Here is a 24,114-nt window from a genome sequence, read left to right as displayed (position 1 = left end):
ACTTGTGAGTATCTAGCAATTCAAATTCATTGCCACCTTATCCAGTACGTATTACACTATTGGGGCTCTTGGTGTTCCCTGTTTTTATCTCAATGCACATTGCCTGGCTGTCCTACTGGTCATCTGTCTCTAATAATCATAGCCATAGACCCTGAACAAGCGTGCAGAATCAGGTGCTGTTGGACCGGACCAACCACATGCTCGTTTTAGGGTTGTGACTCAGACACTACTGTTGCCAGATGATCTACACGACTGCCAGGCAACTGGTATTGTTTAAAATGAAATAAAAATGGCAGCCTCCGCCTCCCTATCCCTCTCACCTCGGGTTCACTTTAAGTTTGAATTTATGAAGATTCCAGTACGTGTTGACTGTAAAAAGTATCACTAGATACCCCTTCAAAAGTTATTTCCAGGTTCTACCACAACTGGTATTGCCAGGTACTTCCACACAATAAATATTGCCATTCCCTGTCCCCAATAATAAGTATTGCAATCTACCCCTTGTAACAAGTATTATTTAAGATACGCACCCCATATTAAACATTTCCAGGTCTCCTCCTTCCCCATTTCCAGATACCCCAACCACTGGTAGTACCCCTTGTTGCTCCCTTGTGCAGACATCAGGTTCAGGGAAGCACTGTGGCAGATAGATCATAGCTCATCTCCATCTGAGGCTCTCAACATACCGTGTCAATCTGTGGTCAACTTTCTTGTGATCTCATTTGAGAGGAGGAGGACGACGACGACCAGGACTGCAGGCCATGGTGTCAGGTAACCATAACCTGTCCAAAAGCGCTTTCTTGTGACACTATGCATGAGAAGAAAGTCATGTTGGATATTTCATGTACAATTTATAATTAGAAACAAAATCACTCACAAGACTCTATGGTCCAGGCTTGCCAGGAGACTGATGTTCTCAGGGTAGAGCCATGTTATTATATTGGCCCTGTGTGTTGTGTGTGGTAGGTGCACCTGCTGTGGTACGATAGGTTGAGAGCTAATTCTAGAATTGTTTCCTCTGCAGATGAAGTTATACTCTGAGCTTAACAAGCTCAAAGGAAGTTTATCCGAATTGCAGAATTTACAAAGGCTGAGGGAAGACTGCGGGCGATATTCCATCGAAGTTCTGGAACTTTATTAATCTCATGGACTTTGCCACAATTTGTACTTTATTTTTTATTTTTTTTGTGAATTCATGGAACAGATTTCAGACAGACGCCTGGCTTTGTGCCTTGTGATCGGGATAAATATATATATATACACACACTGTGTCCGATACACTTTTATTGTTTGTTTTAAAGAAAATCTAATTTCTTTACTTGCGCTGTGTATTGTCTTTCTTTCAAGAGCCACAAGGAGGTGCTCACACGACATAGCATCACATGCTTACAAACCGCAATCTAGAGCAGGGATTTTCAACTTTTTCACTATTTGTACCACTTCTTTCCCCTGAAAATTTTCAAGTACCACCAGTGTGCCTGTGCAGTCGAGCAGACCAGATCTGGCTCAGTTGCATCTGCCGGAGCAGAGAGCTGTTACTGCGCATGCGCGAATGCCTACAAGCCCTGACAAAGAGATCTTTGGGGATCCTAGCTCTGGATTCCCTCTACTGAGGAGAAAGGCGGAAGCCCCTTTAGGATCCAGAGGTTATGTGGTTTTGTTCAGTCGGGTCATACCCACTTTCATATTTATCTCACTGTGTTTTGTTCATACTTCAAATACAAGTGAGCAGTGATGTCACTTCCTGTATTTGCAGTATATGTGCCATCAAGTTGCAACGTTCGCCTGGCTGATTTGAGGTCTGAAGTATTGAGGCAGCACAGTAAGGAGCAAGTGAAGGGGAGTGAACTTTGAGGAGAAAGGACAGGCAAACCTGTCCCGTACCATCTGAGCAACAGCAGAGTACCACTGGTTGAAAAGCCCTGATCTAGAGTCCTGCCAGATGGATGGGTCAAATGGATAATTTCCTACACGTCCGATCAAGTTTCTGATCGGTTTTACGTTTGTTTTGTACAGTGGTGATTGGACTAACTATCGGAAACCTGATTGGACCTGTCGTAAATTATCAATTCGACTGGAAATTGCATGGTGTGTACCAGGTATAATGATGGCAGAACAGGCGTATGTGATTGAAGAGAGCACCTGTTAATTGTATGATGAATATCTATGACCACAGTATTGTATGTGTATAGGAAAACTACAGAGGATATCTTATTACAAACAGTCCATATGAACTGTAAATTCTCATACAGTACTCGCAATAGGCATTTATATTACTACTTGCAGCAGACCTGTGGAAAACAAGAGAAATGTGGACTGTACAAACTGCAAAAAAAAATGTAAATAATAACATGAAGAGTATTTAAAGATACAAAAACATGAACTAGGCAATGTGGGGAAAAGACACATCTGAACAACATGATGAATTGTTTAGTGGTGTGCTGACCACTTCATCAGGCTGGTGCTAGAGACTGTGTCACGGTTACCAGCCTTGAAGGCTGTACATAGCTTATGGTGGCCACTAATGATCCAATCTTTTTTTTCATCCAATCTTACCATTTCTATGTAATATAAGGTAACTGCCTGAAGTATCCATTCAGTATATTTACTAAATGTACCCTTCTACTAATTAGATTTGGTAAGATTGGATGAAAACGATTGGATCGTTAGTGGCCACCTTTAGATGTATGCTGGAAGATAGCCTGGACTACAGGCAGCCTTACCTGGGAGCAGACTGGTCCAGAGCACTGCTACAGCGCTATCAGTAGTGCGGTGGTTGACTGTATACCGCTGCTTTCTCTTCAAAAGGGTTGCAGGGAATTGGGTGATGTTTGCTGAACATAGTATGAAAAAGACCAAATGTGAATGTCTGTCAGAGATTAGCAAGGCGGGAACGTGGGACTAATCAGTAAAGGACATTTTGGTAGGGTAAGATTTAGTATCAGGATATACACTTTTTCCACCCCCTGCCCCTCCATAGCATACATTTGCATCAGTGAAACACAGAGGGATTCTGGGTATATTTTAGACTGAGCTGTACAGTACTGGCCAAAAGTTTTGAAACAGTCAAAAATATTGGAAATTAGAAAAGTTGGTGCTTAAGTTATTATAATAGCAATTTGCATATACTTCAGAATGTTATGAAGAGTGTTCAGATTAATTGCGTAGTCCTTCTTTGCCATGAAAATTAACTGAATCCTAAAAAAACCTTTTCACTGCATTTCATTGCTGTCATTAAAGTACCTGCGGAGATCATTTCAGTAATCGTCTTGTTAACTCAGGTGAGAATGTTGACGAGCACAAGGCTGGAGATCATTATGTCAGGCTGATTGGGTTAGAATGGCAGACTTGACATGTTAAAAGGAGAGTGATGCTTGAAATCATTGATCTTTCATTGTTAACCATGGTGACCAGTGCAGAGGTTGCTCAGGAATAGCAGCAGGCAGGTGTGAGCGCATCTCCATGCACAGTGAGGCGAAGACTTTTTTGGAAGATGGCCTGGTAAGAAGGGCAGCAAAGAAGCCACATCTCTCCCGAAAAAACATCAGGGACAGATGGATCTTCTGCAGAAAGTATGGTGAATGGACTGCTGAGGACTGGGGCAAAGTCATATTCTCAAATGAAGCCCCTTTCCGATTGGGGTATCTGGATAAAGGCTTGTCAGGAGAAGAAAAGGTGAGCGCTACCATCAGTCATGAGACCATTCATGTATGGGGTTGCTTCTCATCCAAGGGAGTGGGCTCATAAGCAATTTTGCCAAAAAACACAGCCATGAATAAAGAATGGTACCAAAACACCCTCCAGCAGCAACTTCTTTCAACAATCCAACAACAGTTTGGTAAAGAACAATGCATTTTCCAGCACGATGGAGCACTGTCATAAGGCCAAAGTGATAAATAAGTGGCACTAAAACGCTCAAATTTTGGGTCCATGGCCTGGAAACTCCCCAGATCTTAATCCCATTGAGAATTTGTGGTCATTCCTCAAGAGGCGGGTGGACAAACAAAAGCCAACTAATTCTGAGAAACTCAAAGAAGTGATTATGAAAGAATTGGTTGATGTCAGGATTTGGCCCAGAAGTTGATCGAGAGAATGCCTAGTTGAATTGCAGAGGTCCTGAAAAAGAAGGGCCAATACTGCAAATACTGACTCTTTGCATAAATCTCTTGTAATTGTCAATAAAAGCCTTTGAAACCTATGAAGTGCTTATAATTATATTTCAGTACATCACATAAACAACTGAAACAAAGATCTAAAAGCAGTTTAGCAGCAAACTTTGTGAAAACTAATATTTTTGATCGTCTTAAAACTTTTGGCCAGGGCTATATACTGTGGCCATGACTTGAAAGTCATGGCCACAGTATATAGTCCTGGCCTAAAGTTTTGAGACTTTCAAAAATATTAGTTTTCCAACAGATGTTACTTTAGTTGCAGGTTGAAGCTGACAGATATGTAATATTAACATATTCCCTTGTGCATATACTAACACAATGGACCTCTGTGTAGTCCTAGTTATACCAACCAGTTTAATGATCCGAACACAGTAAAAAATTGAAATGGGGTGAGGTCTGTCCATCAGCAAGTATGTTATCAATGCATAGAAATAACCTTTGTAATTGTGGTACGGCATTGGAGCACTCTGACACTCAAGTTTGTCCATGTTTCTTGTTCTACAATCACTGAGAATACATCCAGCAGACAGTGAGCCCCACAGCTGTGGGATATGTGCAGAGCTAGTGGAGGCTTCAGGACCTTTCACGCTTACCGCGGTCTGACACAAAAACGCTGCATCCCTCTGGGGCTATCCCTCTGATCGCAGTGTAGCAGGTCCTCTTGTGGCAACGCAATAGCTGCAGTGCATCGTATGCGATTAATCTGAAGTGAGGAAAACTTTCATTGTATAGTATGCCTCGCTGTATGGCCCCTTTCAGACTGTTGCAGTGTGATTGTAGAATTGCACAACAATGGAATGAAGTGTGAAAGGGGCTTAAAAACTACATTGAGGCCTTGTTCTGTTCCCACTTGGTGATGGACTACGTGCGGACGGTTTAGTGTCCACTGTGGTCTGGCTGTAGCCAGGGGAAGATGCGCTCCTCCATAGGCTATATAGGGGAATGCATCTGCCTGCCCGGGATTATCGCAGACTGCACAAAAGTACGGTCCGCTTACTGCAATGGATATTTATAACATAGGAGCCATTCAATGTTTAGCAATGTCCATTCTCCACTCTAGTGGGAACCGTGTGTAACACTCGATCTCTGGTTCAGAAAATGATGGAGGAATGGATCAGTGGACTTTGCACAGTGCTGTGGAATATCAGAGCTATATAAATGTACAGGTAGTCCCCGACTTACGAACGCCCCGCCAATACGAACTGCATAGATTCTCTGCTTCCATGGGAACAAGCCCAAAAAAAATTTCAGATTGGACTTGTAGTTTTTGAGAAAGTCGATTTAAAAAAAATCCAAGAAAAAATGGCTTTTAAACTTGTATAAACAGGTACAAAGGGCAGAGGTGACCCAGGGGGACACTGGAGGCAAAGGGAGGGGACAGAGGTGACACGGAGGTGGGGCACTGTAGGCACAGAGGAGGTACAGGGGACAGAGATGGCACAATGTTCCGACTTAAAGGGAACCTTAACTGAGAGGGATATGCATGTTTCCTTTTAACCACTTGAGGACCGTGGGCTTTACCCCCCTTAAGGACCAGGCACTTTTTTTCCATTCAGACCACTGCAGCTTTCACGGTTTATTGCACGCTCATACAACCTACCACCTAAATGAATTTTGGCTCCTTTTCTTGTCACTAATAAAGCTTTCTTTTGGTGCTATTTGATTGCTGCTGCGATTTTTACTTTTTATTATATTCATCAAAAAAGACATGAATTTTGTCAAAAAAATGATTTTTTTTAACTTTCTGTGCTGACATTTTTCAAATAAAGTAACATTTCTGTATACATGCAGCGCGAAAAATGTGGACAAACATGTTTTTGATTAAAAAAACCCATTCAGCCTATATTTATTGGTTTGGGTAAAAGTTATAGTGTTTACAAACTATGGTGCAAAAAGTGAATGTTCCCATTTTCCAGCATCTCTGCCTTTTCTGACCACCTGACATGTTTCATGAGGGGCTAGAATTCCAGGATAGTATAAATACCCCCAAATTACCCCATTTTGGAAAGAAGACATCCCAAAGTATTCACTGAGAGGCATAGTGAGTTCATAGAAGATATTATTTTTTGTCACAAGTAAGCGGAAAATGACACTTTGTGACAAAAAAAAAAGTTTCCATTTCTTCTAATTTGCGACAAAAAAAATGAAATCTGCCACGAACTCACTATGCTCCTCTCTGAATACCTTGAAGTGTCTACTTTCCAAAATGGGGTCATTTGTGGGGTGTGTTTACTGTCCTGACATTTTGGGGGGTGCTAAATTGTAAGCACCCCTGTAAAGCCTAAAGGTGCTCATTGGACTTTGGGCCCCTTAGCGCAGTTAGGCTGCAAAAAAGTGCCACACATGTGGTATTGCCGTACTCAGGAGAAGTAGTATAATGTGTTTTGGGGTGTATTTTTACACATACCCATGCTGGGTGGGAGAAATATCTCTGTAAATGACAATTGTTTGATTTTTTTTTTACACACAATTGTCCATTTACAGAGAGATTTCTCCCACCCAGCATGGGTATGTGTAAAAATACACCCCAAAACACATTACACTACTTTTCCTGAGTACGGCGGTACCACATGTGTGACACTTTTTTGCAGCCTAGGTGCGCTAAGGGGCCCAACGTCCTATTCACAGGTCATTTTGAGGCATTTGTTTTCTAGACTACTCCTCACGGGTTTAGGGCCCCTAAAATGCCAGGGCAGTATAGGAACCCTACAAGTGACCCCATTTTAGAAAGAAGACACCCCAAGGTATTCCGTTAGGTGTATGGCGAGTTCATAGAAGATTTTATTTTTTGTCACAAGTTAGTGAAAAATGACACTTTGTGAAAAAAAAAACAATAAAAATCAATTTCCGCTAACTTTTGACAAAAAATAAAATCTTCTATGAACTCGTCATACACCTAACAGAATACCTTGGGGTGTCTTTTTTCTAAAATGGGGTCACTTGTGGGGTTCCTATACCACCCTGGCATTTTACGGGCCCAAAACCGTGAGTAGTCTGGAAACCAAATGTCTCAAAATGACTGTTCAGGGGTATAAGCATCTGCAAATTTTGATGACAGGTGGTCTATGAGGGGGCGGATTTTGTGGAACCGGTCATATGCAGGGTGGCCTTTTAGATGACAGGTTGTATTGGGCCTGATCTGATTGATAGGAGTGCTAGGGGGGTGACAGGAGGTGATTGATGGGTGTCTCAGGGGGTGGTTAGAGGGGAAAATAGATGCAATCAATGCACTGGGGAGGTGATCGGAAGGGGGTCTGAGGGGGATTTGGGGGTTTGGCCGAGTGATCAGGAGCCCACACGGGGCAAATTAGGGCCTGATCTGATGGGTAGGTGTGCTAGGGGGTGACAGGAGGTGATTGATGGGTGTCTCAAGGTGTGATTAGAGGGGGGAATAGATGCAAGCAATGCACTGGCGAGGTGATCAGGGCTGGGGCCTGAGGGCGTTCTGAGGGTGTGGGCGGGTGATTGAGTGCCCTAGGGGCAGATAGGGGTCTAATCTGATAGGTAGCAGTGACGGGGTGATTGATGGGTAATTAGTGGGTGTTTAGGGTAGAGAACCGATGTAAACACTGCACTTGGGAGGTGATCTGACGTCGGATCTGCGGGCGATCTATTGGTGTGGTGGGTGATCAGATTGCCCGCAAGGGGCAGGTTAGGGGCTGATTGATGGGTGGCAGTGATAGATGGGTGGCAGTGACAGGGGGTGATAGATGGGTGGCAGTGACGGGGTGATTGATGGGTGATTGACAGGTGATCAGTGGGTTATTACAGGGAAGAACAGATGTAAATATTGCACTGGCGAATTGATAAGGGGGGGTCTGAGGGCAATCTGAGCGTGTAGGCGGGTGATTGGGTGCCCGCAAGGGGCAGATTAGGGTCTGATCTGATGGGTAACAGTGACAGGTGGTGATAGGGGGTGATTGATGGGTGATTAATGGGTAATTAGTGGGTGTTTAGGGTAGAGAACAGATGTAAACACTGCACTTGGGAGGTGATCTGACGTCGGATCTGCGGGCGATCTATTGGTGTGGGTGGGTGATCAGATTGCCCGCAAGGGGCAGGTTAGGGACTGATTGATGGGTGGCAGTGACAGGGGGTGATTGACGGGTGATTGACAGATGATCAGGGGGATAGATGCATACAGTACACAGGGGGAGGGGGGGGGGGGTCTGGGGAGAATCTGAGGGGTGGGGGGGGGGGGTGATCAGCAGGGGGGGGGGGGGGGTAAAAAAAATAGCATTGTCAGATAGTGACAGGGAGTGATTGATGGGTGATTGGGTGCAAACAGGGGTCTGGGGGGTGGGCAGGGGGGGTCTGAGGGGTGCTGTGGGCGATCTGGGGCAGGGGGGGGGGGGGGGGAAATTAGTGTGCTTGTGTGCAGACTAGGGTGGCTGCAGCCTGCCCTGGTGGTCCCTCGGACATTGGGACCACCAGGGCAGGAGGCAGCCTGTATAATACACTTTGTAAACATTACAAAGTGTATTATACACTTTGTATGCGGCGGTCCGGGTGCTAGTAACCCACCGGCGCTTCCGAACTGCCGGCGGGTGACAGCGCGAGGTGGGTGGAGCCAGTCCCCGGCTACCGATCACGTCACGAATGACGCGATCGCGCCGCCCATGCCCCTACAAGGACCGCTGCCATTTGTCAATACGGCGGTCCTCGCGGGGTCCACTTCCTGGCCGCCAACTGTCTATCGGCCGGGAAGTGGTTAAACCATACCAGTTGCCTGGCAGCCCTATGGCTGCAGCAGTGGCTGAATCACACACCTGAAACAAGCATGCAGCTAATCCAGTCTGACTTCAGTCAGAGCACCTCATCTGCATGCTTGTTCAGGGGCTGTGGCTGAAAGTATTAGAGACACAGGATCAGCAGGAGAGTCGGGCAACTGGTATTATTTTAAAAGAAAAAAATGCATATCCTTCTCAGTTTAGGTTCCCTTTAAGAACAGATTCAAGTTAAGAACGAACCTACAGTCTCTATCTCGTTCGTTAACCGAGGACTCTCTGTATAATGATTATAGTATGTTACTTTAGTAAGAATATTAGAGTGTCAGCTCCTTTGGTGCAGATGATAATGTGACTGGATCAGTGATCACTCTAAAGTAATTTGTCAGAGCTATATAATCAAAGATTTAATATTATTATAGTTAAATAATATACTTTATTCTGATTTAGCCTGTTCATACATTCAACTGCATAACCCCACCACTTCTAGGATTTCTGTCTTGTGCTACTCTGGTTGCTGCCCTTCATCTTTCAACCCACCACCTCCCCGTGCAGAGAAGTGGTGCTGGAATCTTACCTCCTCCAGCGATTTGTCCACCATCCGTGCTCCTGCCGAATGCCTGCTCTCTGCCTCCTAGTCATGAATTTTCCTGCCTGTCACATGACTGCTTTCAACTTGCTAAAGACCAATAGGAAGTCGGAGGACAGACGGTGGACATGGTGCTGCTTAGGGTTAAGATTCGAGCCCTGCTACTACACTTCTCTGCATGGAGGGAAGGAGAGGAAAAAGTCTGTCCTCCTTCCCCTGGTGATCCCCCATCCCCAGTAATTACGGTACTTTACTGCCTCCCTCATGCTGTCCTTGTGCCAGGGGTCATATAATTAATGTGGCCACAGGGATTACTCCCAAAAGGTACAACCATTAGGATTTCCTCCACCTGTAGAAAATGGGGCTGAAACTGCACCAGCCAGGGCCGGGCCGAGGCATAGGCTGGAGAGGCTCCAGCCTCAGGGCGCAGTGTAGGAGGGGGCGCACAATTTATTCAGCTTTCATTCTTAATTGTGTTTTAAGCAGAAAGAAATAAGAAAAGGGGATACATAGCAGTGACTGCAAGCCAGATAACTAGATATTAAGGTGTTGGGGAGGTTGTGGGCCCTGTGGCACCTCTTAGTTCAATAGCAATCAGTGTGTGACGGCTGGGGTGGCAGGGATGGCGGGGCGCACTTTGGTGTCTCAGCCTTGGGTGGTGGAGGACCTTGTCCCACCTCTGGCACCAGCCTTGCATCAGCAGCTGCTGTCTCGGAGGGAGTGTAAGAAGCAGGGGCGTAGCAATAGGGGGTGCAGAGGTAGCGACCGCATCAGGGCCCTTGGGCCAGAGGGGCCCCGAAGGGCTCTCCCTCATCTACATTATTACCTCTCTATTGGTCCTGTGCTCATAATAATCATTTCTATAGATGCTGTGAATAGTGGTAATCAGTAACAAACTGTTTCCCAGCCTCTTCTTGCACCTCTGACACTGTAGTTGCCATTGGCAGGTTTTGGTGCGCCGTATCAATTGTTATGTATAGAGTGCTTGGGGGGCCCCATGTAAAACTTGCATCGGGGCCCACAGCTCCTTAGCTATGCCACTGGTAAGAAGTTAGGCCTTCCCTGTATTATAAAATGTCTTTCTGTATTGATATCCTTTAAATAGTGTATATACTATTATATAAGTAAACACCTCGATAACAGGAAGTTTCTGGATAGTCCTGAGGCTTCCCATATCATCTTAAACTGTGGCTGGATAGTGTAATGGTTAAGGGCTCTGCCTCTGACACAGGAGACCTGGGTTCAAATCTTGGCTCTGCCTGTTCAGTAAGCCAGCACCTATTCAGTAAGGAGTTTCTTGGGCAAGTCTCCCTAACACTGCTACTGCCTACTGAGTGCGCTCTAGTGGCTGCCTCGCAAGCGCTTTGAGTCCGACAGGAGAAAGGCGCTATACAAATACTGCCATTATTAAACCCCGCCATTCCAGCGTAAATTCCCTTACTTATTTGACTGGAGCCAGATGAATAAACTCCCAGCTGTGCATGAACGCATCCCAGCTTGGCATGTACAGGCAAGGTCCATGCATACCCAATAGAAGGAAGGGCTTGTGCATGGAGGAAAAAAAAGCTGTGCACTGGTGGCTGTATCCTTCTTGGTATGTGCGGCCATAACTTGTTGATGGCCAAGCGTGATGTGTTTATACACCAGCAGAGGGGCCTGAAGAAGCCTAATAAATATTAGGCTTCTAAATATTTAAAAACATCTGAGGTGACATATAACATCTCTACAGTGCCAAGTGCACAAATGACTATACTGTGTTCATTTTTCTCTGCCTGAAAGAGCTAAACTCTGTCTGGGTCAGACTATAGGCTATTCCTCACAAAATTCCTCACTGATAAGGAATTGCAGCCATAAAACACTTTCCTGGCAGTAAATGGCTTATGAGAACCAGAAAACCAAGGAGTTTTGAATCGGGATGATACCATTTATTGGCTAACTTAGAGATGGATAAACAGTGAGCTTTGAGCTTATAAAAAGCCTTCGTCGGACTGGTTCCCAGAAAGAATGGAAATAGAAAGGGTCAATAGTTCAGAGATGTTAGCTCTGACATACTTCAATGAATGTGTCCAATCCCTGCAAACTGCGGGTATCCAAGCCCTAGCATGTTTCTCCTACCTCTCAAATCGCTCTTTTCAGATCTCCTTTAATGGTTCCTTCTCAACCTCCAACCCACATTCAGTTGGGGTCCCCCAAGGCTCTGTTCTTGGCCCCCTGCTGTTCTCTATTTACAAAGCCTCCATCTACAAACTTATCTCCTCTCTGGGCTTCAACTATCATCTATATGACACCCAGATTTACCTCCATACTGTGGACCTCTCCACCACCACCATGGAGAAGGTATCCTCTTGCCTTTCGGCTATCTCAAACTGGATGTCTGGCAGGTTCCTAAAGTTAAATTTGGATAAAACAGAACTTCAAATCTTCCCACTCAGTGAAGTCGTTCCCCCCCACTGACATCTTTGTCACTGTCAAAGGCACAATCATCTGCCCAACCACAAAAGCCCGCTGCCTCTGTGTCACCATAGTGCTCTCCTTCACCCCCCACATCCAAAGCATTGCTAGGACCTGCAATTTCCATTTACGCAACATCTCCAAGATCTGGCCTTTCCTGACCATGGACACTGCCAAACTCCATGTCCATGCCCTCACCATCTCCCGCCTGGACTACTGCAAAACCCTCCTGTCAGGCCTTCCTCAGAACCGTATCCCCCCCTCGCTACAATCCATCATGAACGCAGCAGCAAGACTAATCTATTCCTCCCACTGCTCGGTCTCTACAACTCCCCTATGCACATCCCTTCACTGGCTTCCAATTTGCTTCAGAATCAGCTTCAAGATCCTATGTTTGGCCTACAAATCTATGCATATGTCCTGGCCACCCTACATCTCTGACTTGGCCAGCAGATACACACCTGGCTGCCCACTTCGCTCCTGCAACAACCTCCTCCTAACCACCCCACCAGGGGCGTAGCAATAGGGGGTGCAGAGGTAGCGACCGCATCGGGGCCCTTGGGCCAGAGGGGCCCTGAAGAGCCCTTCCTCAACTACAGTATTCGCTCTCTATTGGTCCTGTGCTCATAATAATAACTTCTATAGATACTTTTAATAGTACTGATCATTAACAAGCTGTTCCTCATCCCCTTCTTGCACCTCTGACACTGTAGTTGACATTGGCAGATTTTGGTTCTCTGTATCAATTGTTATGTATAGAGTGCTTGGGGGGCCCCATTGTAAAACTTGCATCAGTGCCCACAGCTCCTTAGCTACGCCACTGCACCCCACGCATTTCGCACTCCCATGCACGACTACAGGACTTCACTAGAGCTGCCCCTATCCTGTGGAACACTCTCCCACTGCCCATCAGGCTTGCCCTCGCCTTCAAAAAAGCACTCAAAACTCAACTCTTCAAGGAGGCCTACCCCACCTCGACGCTGCCGTAACTCTCTCTGCCCAGGACCCCCTGTTGCACCCCCCCCCCCCCTTCTCCTTTCGTGTCACCACCCCCTGCCTCTAGATTGTAAGCCTTTGGCAGGGCCCTCTCCCCTTGTGTATCATACTTGACTGTGTGCTCTTTACCCAGATTTATGTAACTTGTATTTTTACCACTACCACTCCAGTGTATGATCTGGCATTGTATTACTATCTGCATTGTGTTGTGTATCTTATTGCTATTACCTGTATTGTTGTATCTATTGTCTATTACCTGTATTGTGCTGTCACCCCTGTTATCCTTGTCTGTAATCCTATGTGTTGTACAGCGCTGCGTAATATGTTGCGCTATATAAATCCAGTAAATAATAATAATAACAACAACGTGTCATTGAGCAGAGACAATCAAGCATTTAGGCTAGTTTCACAGTGAGAAGTTACAGGCTCATGTTACAGCAGCCAGTAACGCAGCCTAACTCACAGCGCTGTAAAATCATTGTGCTGTTCACAGTGCCCACGTTGCGTTAGGGTATAACGCTGCACGTTAAATGAAAGTGCAGCATGCTGTATGTTATACTCCTATGTGGCGCGTTAGACTGTTTGCACATGCTCAGTGACTAGCTACATGACTAATTAATATTCACTGCACTGTGGTGACTCGTGGGGCCTCGTAGTGTTGTCTGGATCATGAATGAATCGTTCATTTGATCCGGATCTTTTTTGTGAGTCGAATCATCTGGATCATCACAATGAACGATTAGGTTCACAGTGGATGTCTGTCTGGAAGAAACCGAAACATACAGAATATACAGTGCAGGGAAAGTCCTGTCCTGCTAGTCATTTCACCCCCAGTCTGCTTCCCTAGTAAAATGATTCAAATGATTTGGTTCAAAGATCCGGATCTTTTCAATGATCCGATTCAAATGATCCGAATCCTTAAAAAGATCCGGACTTCCCATCACTATCCTGGAGCGGCTGCATTAAGAGCCGCATAACGCGGCTCAATCTGATGTCCAACTTCAACACCACCATGCGTTGCGTTAGGGGCACGTTATGCGACCATAACGTCCCCTAAAACGCAACGTCTTGGTGGGAAAGTAGCCTTAAAGCTTAAAAAGTAGATTCAAATATAAAATAAAACGGTGGGATATCTAAGGCTGGATCCACACTATAGGTCAGCGGTGGCGAACCTATGGCACGCGTGCCGGACCCGGAACACGTAGCCTAATTTGCTGGCACGCCACCGCTGCTTATGAACTGGCCGCAGCGTCTACTAGACGCCGCCGCGCCAGTTCATAGCCCGCAGCCCCGCAGTCTCCCGGGAGGCAGACCAGGCAAGATGACTGCCATCCCGAAGCCCTGTACTGGAGACTATTTGTGTCTCCAGTACAGGGCTTCGGCGGCAGCCATCTTCCCATAGCCCTGCACTCTGCCTGTCAGCGGCAGCGCGGGTGACTCAGCTGCAGAAGATCCAGGGAAGATGCATGCCAGAGCCCAGCCGAGAGGGAAGACTTCTGTCAGGTGAGTACATTACTTTTTTTTGCAGGTGAAATGCGGCCCACTGTGTTGTTTTCTGCTAAAATGTTTTCCACATTGTGTTTATTTACTATGAAATGCTGCCCACTGCGTATGTTTTCTGGTGAATTGTGGCCCACTGCGTATGTTTTCTGGTGAATTGTGGCCCACTGCGTTTATTTTCTGGTGAATTGTGGCCCAATGCGTTTATTTACAGTGAAATGCTGCCCACTGCGTATGTTTTCTGGTGAAATGTGGCCCACTGTGTATGTTTTCTGGTGAATTGTGGCCCACTGCGTTTATTTTCTGGTGAATTGTGACCCACTGCGTTTATTTACAGTGAAATGCTGCCCACTGCGTTTGTTTTCTGGTGAAATGTGGCCCACTGCGTATGTTTTCTGGTGAAATGCTGCCCGCTGCGTTTGTTTTCTGGTGAAATGTGGCCCACTGCGTTTGTTTTCTGGTGAAATGCTGCCCGCTGCGTTTGTTTTCTGGTGAAATGCTGCCCGCTGCGTTTGTTTTCTGGTGAAATGCTGCCCGCTGCGTTTGTTTTCTGGTGAAATGCTGCCCACTGCGTTTGTTTTCTGGTGAAATGCTGCCCGCTGCGTTTGTTTTCTGGTGAAATGCTGCCCACTGCGTTTGTTTTCTGGTGAAATGCTGCCCACTGCGTTTGTTTTCTGGTGAAATGCTGCCCGCTGCGTTTGTTTTCTGGTGAAATGCTGCCCGCTGCGTTTGTTTTCTGGTGAAATCCTGCCCGCTGCGTTTGTTTTCTTGTTAAATGTGGCCCGCTGCGTTTGTTTTCTGGTGAAATGTGGCCCACTGCGTTTATTTTCTCTTGAAATGTGGCCCACTGCGTCTATTTTCTGGTGAAATGTGGCCCACTGCGTCTATTTTCTGGTGAAATGTGGCCCACTGCGTCTATTTTCTGGTGAAATGTGGCCCGCTGCGTTTGTTTTCTGGTGAAATGTGGCCCACTGCGTCTATTTTCTGGTGAAATGTGGCCCACTGCGTCTATTTTCTGGTGAAATGTGGCCCACTGCGTCTATTTTCTGGTGAAATGTGGCCCGCTGTGTTTGTTTTCTGGTGAAATGTGGCCCACTGCGTCTATTTTCTGGTGAAATGTGGCCCACTGCGTTTGTTTTCTGGTGAAATGTGGCCCACTGCGTCTATTTTCTGGTGAAATGTGGCCCACTGCGTCTATTTTCTGGTGAAATGTGGCCCACTGCGTCTATTTTCTGGTGAAATGTGGCCCGCTGTGTTTGTTTTCTGGTGAAATGTGGCCCACTGCGTCTATTTTCTGGTGAAATGTGGCCCACTGCGTTTGTTTTCTGGTGAAATGTGGCCCACTGCGTCTATTTTCTGGTGAAATGTGGCCCACTGCGTGTATTTTCTGGTGAAATGTGGCCCACTGCGTTTGTTTTCTGGTGAAAAGTGGCCCACTGCGTTTATTTTCTGGTGAAATGTGGCCCACTGCGTTTGTTTTCTGGTGAAATGTGGCCCACTGCGTTTGTTTTCTGGTGAAATGTGGCCCACTGCGTTTGTTTTCTGGTGAAATGTGGCCCACATTGCATGATTTTCTGCTGAAATGTTGCACACATTGCGTTTATTTTCTGGTGTCTGGGGTAACTGTTGCTGCATTTATTATTAAGGGCTTATTCACACTACAGAACGTATGCACGAATGCGATTTCATGCATGCGCTGCCAACGCACAGTGATCGCACGGAATGCACATTGTGGTGTGCTAAAGCGTGGACATCGGCAGCTGTCCCCATCGGGGAAACGTATGCGTTGTGCGTTAAAATGTTCCCAGATGCGTTACAACCTAACGCATGGGAACGCACACCTGTAGTGTGAATGGTAACATGGAAGTCTATTGACTTTCATGTTACCATACGAATCTTACATTATGTGCGTTGCGTCAAAACTGACAGCGCAGCACATAGTGTGAATGAGCCCTTAATGGTCATAGTTGGCTATATTTGCTGCTTTGGGGTTACGGCGGGTATAAATAGCATCACACCGTTTCTGCACACCCATGATGCGAATCCTTGTTTCACCTCATCATGGCGGAAACACTGCTTTCTTATGCCTCGCTGTTACATCATTACATTAGCTCCGCCCATACAATATCATGGCCACGGCCCAGCGACCCCCCCCCTTTGGCACTCGGAGATAAATAAGTCGATGTTAGGTCGCAATTTGGGCACTCGGCCTCTGAAAGGTTAGCCATCACTGCTATAGGTGCTTTCCTGTGCACTTGTGATTTCTGAGCGCTTTTCAAAAATCAGTCCCATTCACTTTCATTAAAATCACGGTAAAAATCACATAAAAATCACCGTGATCGCGCAAATTGCATATGTGGTGATTTTTACATGATTCTCACCGTGATTTTAATGAAAGTGAATGGGAGTGATTTTTAAAAAGCACTCAGGCCTGGTGCACACCAAAACCCGCTAGCAGATCCGCAAAATGCTAGCAGATTTTGAAACGCTTTTTGTTATTTTTCTGAGGCGTTTTGCTAGCGGTTTGCGGATTTCTGCTGCGGATTTCAGTGTAGTAGATTTCATGTATTGTTATAGTAAAGCTGTTACTGAACAGCTTCTGTAACAAAACCGGCTGGCAAACCGCTCTGATCTGCCGTTTTTCAGAGCGGTTTGCGTTTTTCCTATACTTAACATTGCGGCAGAAACGCCTCCGCAATCCAAAAAATGCCTCAACCCGGGAGTATGCGTTTCTGCAAAACGCTTCCCGCTGTGGTGTGCACACCCCCATTGAAATGCATTACCCAAGCGTATCTGCAGCAGCAAGCAGCTGCTGAAACGCTCAAAAAGCCGCTCGGTGTGCCCCAGCCCTCAGAAAGCGCTCAGCAAGCACTCAGAAAAGCGCTTATAGTGTGGATCTAGCCTAAAAAAGTCATTTTTTTTATGAGTAGGAGGATAGCTACAACTGTTTATCTCATCAGTTTATTTTCACCGTCTTTTAATTTTTACTTTTCAAAATGCTACAGGCATCCTTTGACAGTGTTATTTTAACATTAAAATGGCACTATGGCGCAAACATTGTAAAATTTTAAATATGTGCAAACATACAGTATACAAATAAAAAGTCTATTTTTTTCCAGAGTAAAATGAGCCATAAATTACTTTTCTCCTATGTTGCTGTCACTTACAGTAGGTAGTAGAAATCTGACAGAAGTGACAGGTTTTGGACTAGTCCATCTCTTGGTGGGGGTTCACAGGGATTTATTAATTTTCAAAAGCTCTTAGTGAATGGCACTTGCTCTGTCCAACTGCCAAAAAAAACTGTATAGCGAGCAGGGAAGCTGGCCAGCATCATTGTATATATCCTTTTTAGGGAATATCTTTATAAAGAATAAAAGCCTTGCTGAGAATCCCCTATGAAGAGATGGACTAGTCCAAAACCTGTCGCTTCTGTCAGATTTCTACTACCTACTGTAAGTGACAGCAACATAGGAGAAAAGTAATTTATGGCTCATTTTACTCTGGGAAAAACGTACTTCTTATTTGTCTATGTTTCCACATATTTTAAATGTTACAATTTTTCGCCATAGTGCCCCTTCAAGAGAGATGCAGTTAGAGATAACATGAGTACATAGTGGTAACGCAAACTTATATATTAAAACATATTGATTATTAGGCCTCTTTCACATTGGAACGGTGCGTTTGATGCGACGTTAAGGTCGCATAACGTGCCTCTAATGCAATGCATTGAAAGACTATAACTTGGATGTTATAGTACATTCTTTAGCCCTGCGTTTGGTGCGCCGTTTTCGTCGCACAGTGATGGAACGAAAATGGCGCATGCGTTACAAAAAAAACACATTTCTGAGCATGTGCAACACACATAACGCAGCAAATGTATTGCTAAACGCACAGCACGCAGCACCTCCTAATTATTGCTACACGTTACACACAACGCAAAGCATGCACTGTGAATGTCGCACAGACTTTGTATTGCGTTAGTCTGCGTTGGAACATTTTCTAACGTGCGACTTTAACGTTGCGCTGTGAAAGAGGCCTTAAACGTAATGTAATATTATACAGAGAAAAGTGGAAAAGGTCAGTAGGGAGGTGTCCGAAAGTACCCTTTGTCACGCCTTTTGATGCACTGCACAGTACAGCCTGATAAAGGCAGCTGTAACTTTACAGAATGAAAGCATCTCTCTGTGCCAGGCACTACATCTGGATAATAAGATACAGGGAAGTGAAACGCACAGGAGATTGGAAACATCCCTCATGTAATGATGAGTAGGAGGACTATTAGCAGGGGATAATGAGGAACTTGCTGTCTGGGGCTGCAGTGAATCACCTGCTGAAATACTGACAGCATAAAAACATCACGTAGTCGGCAGGATTCGAACCTGCGCGGGGAGACCCCAATGGATTTCTAGTCCATCGCCTTAACCACTCGGCCACGACTACAGCACGTGTTCTGATGACACTGAGCCTGTAGTAACAGAGGTGGCAGCACTGAGCTTCTCATTCATAACACAGCAAGGACTGTACACTGTATCATCGCATTATTTATTGTATTTATAAAGCACCAACATATTATGCAGCGCTGGTCAATAAATAGGGATACATACAATGTAACAAGGGGTGACAGACAGAGAAGTAGAACAAGGTTATACAACATAGCACAAGGTTATACACGCAAACAGTATAAGATACATGATCGTGCGATTTTACAGAGACCCATCAATTCAACACAGTAACCAAGCAGCTCGGGGTGACCCAAAACTGCTTGGTTACTGTGTTGAACTGGTCCAAGCAGCTCTATCTCACAGAGCCATATCAATCCCTGCTATGCACTGAAGAGGACCAAAAGTCCGAAACAGGCTGTCTGCATGTGGGGTTGGTATGGCTCTGTAAAATCTAAAGCTATAGGCTTGCTAGGCACCATCGGATCTGGGAGCAAGCTTGGCTTCTGGGGCATAAAGAGATAATTTGCATATTCAGTAGCGGTGCATTGTGGGTAACCATAGATGTTCACTTTAAGCTGAATTATTGCAACTACCTTCTGTTTTAAGAAGGCAAACCACACCCAGCAATTCAAGTCTTATGCCGGGAATACACATACCGCTCGATCATGCTGCCGAATCGATTGCACGCTCGTCCCCGCGGGCGATTCTCTTATCTTCTGCCCGTTTTCCTTATCTTTTGCCATTGTCCTCCATGCAGAATCGAGCGTGGAATCGATCCGGCGGGTGATCGGACATTTCGGAAATTATCAATTGAGCCGCGTATTCCCAGCATTAGATAGGCCATGGGAAGGATGTCACTGGTAGGGTTGCAAGGTCAATAAGGACACAATGGGAGGGGGGGGGGGGGGGTTAGTGGTTGAGACTGTTCCAAAGTCCTAGATAGGGGCAATTACTGTAAATTTATTATAAAATCCTGATTTTTATTTTTAAGTACAAACATTCATTTAACCACTTGCAAGCTGAAGCCTAAATTTGATGCAGCAACCCACTTATCAATATTGTTCAACAAGGGGCAAAGTTTAGCCAGATAATATTGTATTCTCTCTCTATAATGCTGTGGGTGCAATATGTATGATCAAAGCTCTTTTTTTTCAAAATGACCTGAGCAGCAGATTAAAGAAAAAAAAGAACAAAAAGAACTCAGATCCCTCTCCAGAATGGGGTTCTAAATAGTGCATGCCATTTGGGGGGGCAGGGAGAGGGGTTTGGGGGAGCATCATTACTTACCTACGGGTTGCTGCTCCTCTGGCCCATACAAGGTACGCCATGTTTTCCGCATGACCGACAGCATCTGCCGGCTTTTGTAGTTTCCAACGGTGTTATGCCCCCGTCCCAATGCATGCTGGGAGATGTAGTCTGTGGATAACCACCTATTATCCGTGGATGCCTATTGTTTTATCTACAAACGCGGCAGATACGGCCAGTCAGGTCGAGACAATGGCACATCTTGTATGGGCCAAGGGCCAGAGGAGCAGCACCCCTTAGGACAGTAATGATGACCCCCCAAATGGCATACACCATTACTAGCCTTACTTATAGGGAGGTTCATTTTCTTATTTTTTGATAATTCTGCTGCTCAGGTCACTTTTATTCAGTTGCTGTAATCGCCTGTTCACTTTTTACCTTATGAGCAGAGAAGCATTATGTACACACTGTTACCAATGCTTTCTACACTATCACATATAAACTGATATTCTCTATACACTACGTTTTCAATGTATTCTACATCAATGTTCTCCCCAGAATTTTTTTTCCAGACGGGCGGCATGAAAAAGTAGCCGGGTGGGGTGTGATGTGGGAATGCAGTGCAGCTCTGCTTACCGCATAGGAGGAGGATAAGGAGATGAGCCAATAACAGCCAATTGCTCACCAAAGTTACCCAGATAGATCACCTGGCTAAAAGGGCCTGGAGAGAACACTGCTACATGCACAGGCACAGTATCATGCACCTGTTCCCACAATAGAGAAAAACGGACATTTTTTGGTCCATTTTGCTGCCTGGCAAAACTGACGGTCAACAAATCCTATAATTATTATTGTGGTAAGCAGAACGCAAATAAACCACTAACCCATGATCTACGTTTGGAGAATATATGCATCGTTTATTGAATGTTGCTGACGGACACACGTTGATCTTACCGACATAGATCTTGTGCTAGTGCTTTATTGGTACCATTTTCTCTTCTGTTCCTCTACACTTCTATGGAGCTGAAGCATTCTCCTGAGGAAGTGAATGCTTTTTCACAAAATGTGTCAAGTCTTCCACGTTTGCCCCATAACAAAATATCATAAGTTTATAACACTCCTATTTCCTAAGTGGACAAAGTTGAATGGGTAACTCCCCGAAGGGTGGATGTTTATTTCTGTACGCTCTATTTCATAAAAATGTTCCTGTATATGTCTGCGGCCACATTGCTGTTGTCATATTTGTCACTAAATGCGGCAAATCTGTAATTGGTGTAATTGCAGTAAGCTAACATCCCAAGGTGCTCTAATAGTAAACTGCCATCCCAGGATGCTCAGAAAATAAACTGACATCCCAGGGTGTTCTGACAATAAACTGACATCCCAGGATGCTCAGAAAATAAACTGACATCCCAGGGTGCTCTGACAATAAACTGACATCCCAGGATGCTCAGAAAATAAACTGACATCCCAGGATGCTTTGGCAGTAAACTGACATCCCAGGATGTCCTGACAATAAACTGACATCCCAGGATGCTCTGGCAGTAAACTGACATCCCAAGGTGCTCTGACAGTAAACCGACATCCCAGGGTGATCTGACAATAAACTGACATCCCATGATACCCTGACAGTAAACTGACATCTCAGGATGCTCCACAGTTAACTGACATACTAGTGTGCTCTGGCAGTAAACGGACACTCCAGGATGCTCTGACAATAAACTGACATCCCAGGGTGCTCTGACAGTTAACTGACATCTCAGGATGCTCTGGCAGTTAACTGGCATCCCAAGGTGCTCTGGTAGTAAACTGACATCCTAGGGTGCTCTGACAATAAACTGACATACTGTTTTCTTTGCTGCATGCAAATCTGACTGCAGTCTATTGATTTCAATAGACTGTGTTTGCCCATCCGAATTTGCATGCCAGGAAATGCAGTGAATACATTTAAGGGCTGGTTCACACGGACGCTTGGCAGCGTTTACCGCCAAGCGTTCGGGACTCGTTGGCTAAACGCTCCCATTCAAGTGATTAGCATCGCGCGGTTACCGGTGATTGCGCAAACGCGGTGTTCCGATCCCGATTTAACGCGACGTTGCGGCCAGCCCTAGAAGCAGCATGCGGCGTCCAGGGCCGGCTAGCCGCCGCAGCTTCATGTCCCCCTGCGGGGACGAGAAACGCCGATCGCGATGCGAAGCCGACAATCGCTGTACCGCTGCCCCCGAACTAGAGGTCACATGACGCCGCGGCTTCCTAGCTGCCTGAACGCCCCCTGTCGTCCGTCTGAACCAGCCCTAAAGAGGAACTCCAGTGAAAATATTCTAATAAAAAAAATGCTTCATTTTTACAATAATTATGTATAAAGGATTTAGTCAGTGTTTGCTGATTGTATAGTCTCTCCCCTCCCTGATTTACATTCAGACATTTATCACATGGTGACATTTGTACTGCTGGCAGGTGATGTCACTGGAATGAGATGCTGCTTGCTTGGCAGTTGTAAACAGCTGTTATTTCCCACAATGCAACAAGGCTCCCACATTGTAATGTCAGTACCTCAGTGCTGTGAGGCGCTGACATCACACTGTGGGAGGGATTTCACCACAAAATCAGCCATACAGATCCCCCTTATGATCCGTTTGAGAAAAGGAATAGATTTTTCATGGGAAAGGGGGTATCAGCTACTGATTGGGATGAAGTTCAATTCTTGGTTACGGTTTCTAAGCTGAGTCTTACAGAGTACCCAGTTAGTTCATGGTTCTGTTAGTGTGGCTCTGGATGTGTGTCTGGTTTTCAGGGACATAAGAGCAGGACTTTCATATTCAAAAGTAGTGCATCATGGGAGTTCTTTTCTTGCTGGCACAAAGCTGAATAATTGCAAATACCTCCAGTTTTAAGAAGGCACATTTATATTTGGCATTACCCTTTCTTTTCACTAAGGGAGCTTTTAGGTTCACTTTAATCCCCTACAAAGTCCATTTGTCGGCACTTTCCAGCCTGTGGCGGTTTTCATCCCTAAAGGGGGACACAGAAGTGTGGCGGTAAACGATCCTGGAGGCAACATGTTTCTTACAGGATCGGTTAAGCACTGGGCAGATGACAGCGGAAATCGTGGATCGAAACAGGAAAATGCCGGTAAGCGATAGTACCGACGGCTGCCCATTTATCTGAATGGACAGCGTTTAAGCGATGAGCGTCACAACTACTGTTTACCATCACAGAACTGTCTGAATCAGCCCTTAGGCCCCATTCACACTACAATACAGATACAGATAAAATGCGTAGTATTGTTCCACCCCAATATAATACTGAACAAATTCCAAAAATAATCACGGGGTTTTAAATGAAGGGCAGATAGTGCACATCCTATTAGCACCATTAATAGTATCCCCTACTCTCAATATTTGAGGATAAGGAGAAATTGTACAGATATGATCAATTTCCAGATGGAGGCAAAACAGTTACAAGTCAGACTCCTTGAGAGGGGGTATTCAAAAAAAAAGCCTTAAGAGAGCATATAACAGAGCATTGGGGAAAGATAGAAAGATTATTTTATATGGAAAAAAGGAGCCAAAAGAAACAATTAACCAAATCAGTGGGGAGGACTATTCTCTGTCCATGATCACCACATATTGTGGTGAGCACCAAGTTATAAAGCAGGCTCTTAATAAATTCTGGCCTATTTTGAAGCAGGATAAAACCTTGGGAAAAGTGGTACCTAGGGTCCCACGAGTAGTATTTAGGAGGTCTAAAACCATAGGTACCCAGATAGTTAACAGTCATTATCAGGGCAGTGCCCGTGGAGAACCTTGTAAAACAAGAGGTACATATGGGTGTGGAGGATGCCCGTACTGTCAGTATATCTATAGGGGACAAAATGTGGAGATAAAAGCTAGAGAAACTACAGTCAAACTTAGACATTATGCCAATTGCAGTACCCCTGCAGTGGTATATATAGCTGTATGTAGGTGTAATGCGTTTTATATTGGAAAGAC

At 45.3% G+C, this 24,114-nt stretch overlaps 1 protein-coding gene and 1 non-coding gene across 2 annotated transcripts in view; one reads left to right on the top strand and one right to left on the bottom strand.

Annotated features, from left to right (window-relative positions):
* Nucleotides 1–1,318, top strand: part of NOL11 (nucleolar protein 11) — a 67,481-nt gene extending 66,163 nt beyond the window's left edge. The window contains exon 18 of the mRNA XM_068263801.1: nucleotides 1,025–1,318. Within this exon, the coding sequence (XP_068119902.1) occupies nucleotides 1,025–1,141 (117 nt within the window). The 3' untranslated portion in view covers nucleotides 1,142–1,318. The remainder of the gene's footprint in view (nucleotides 1–1,024) is intronic.
* Nucleotides 1,319–18,793: 17,475 nt separating this feature from the next.
* Nucleotides 18,794–18,875, bottom strand: TRNAS-AGA (transfer RNA serine (anticodon AGA)). The gene has a single exon. It is a non-coding gene; the product is annotated as a tRNA-Ser (tRNA).
* Nucleotides 18,876–24,114: the final 5,239 nt, after the last annotated feature.

The sequence above is a fragment of the Hyperolius riggenbachi genome, chromosome 12 (genome assembly GCF_040937935.1).
Source record: "Hyperolius riggenbachi isolate aHypRig1 chromosome 12, aHypRig1.pri, whole genome shotgun sequence".
In the NCBI taxonomy this organism is placed as follows: Eukaryota; Metazoa; Chordata; class Amphibia; order Anura; family Hyperoliidae; genus Hyperolius; species Hyperolius riggenbachi.
Note: the sequence above shows the minus strand (reverse complement) of the source record. Positions and strands in the feature narration are given on the sequence as shown.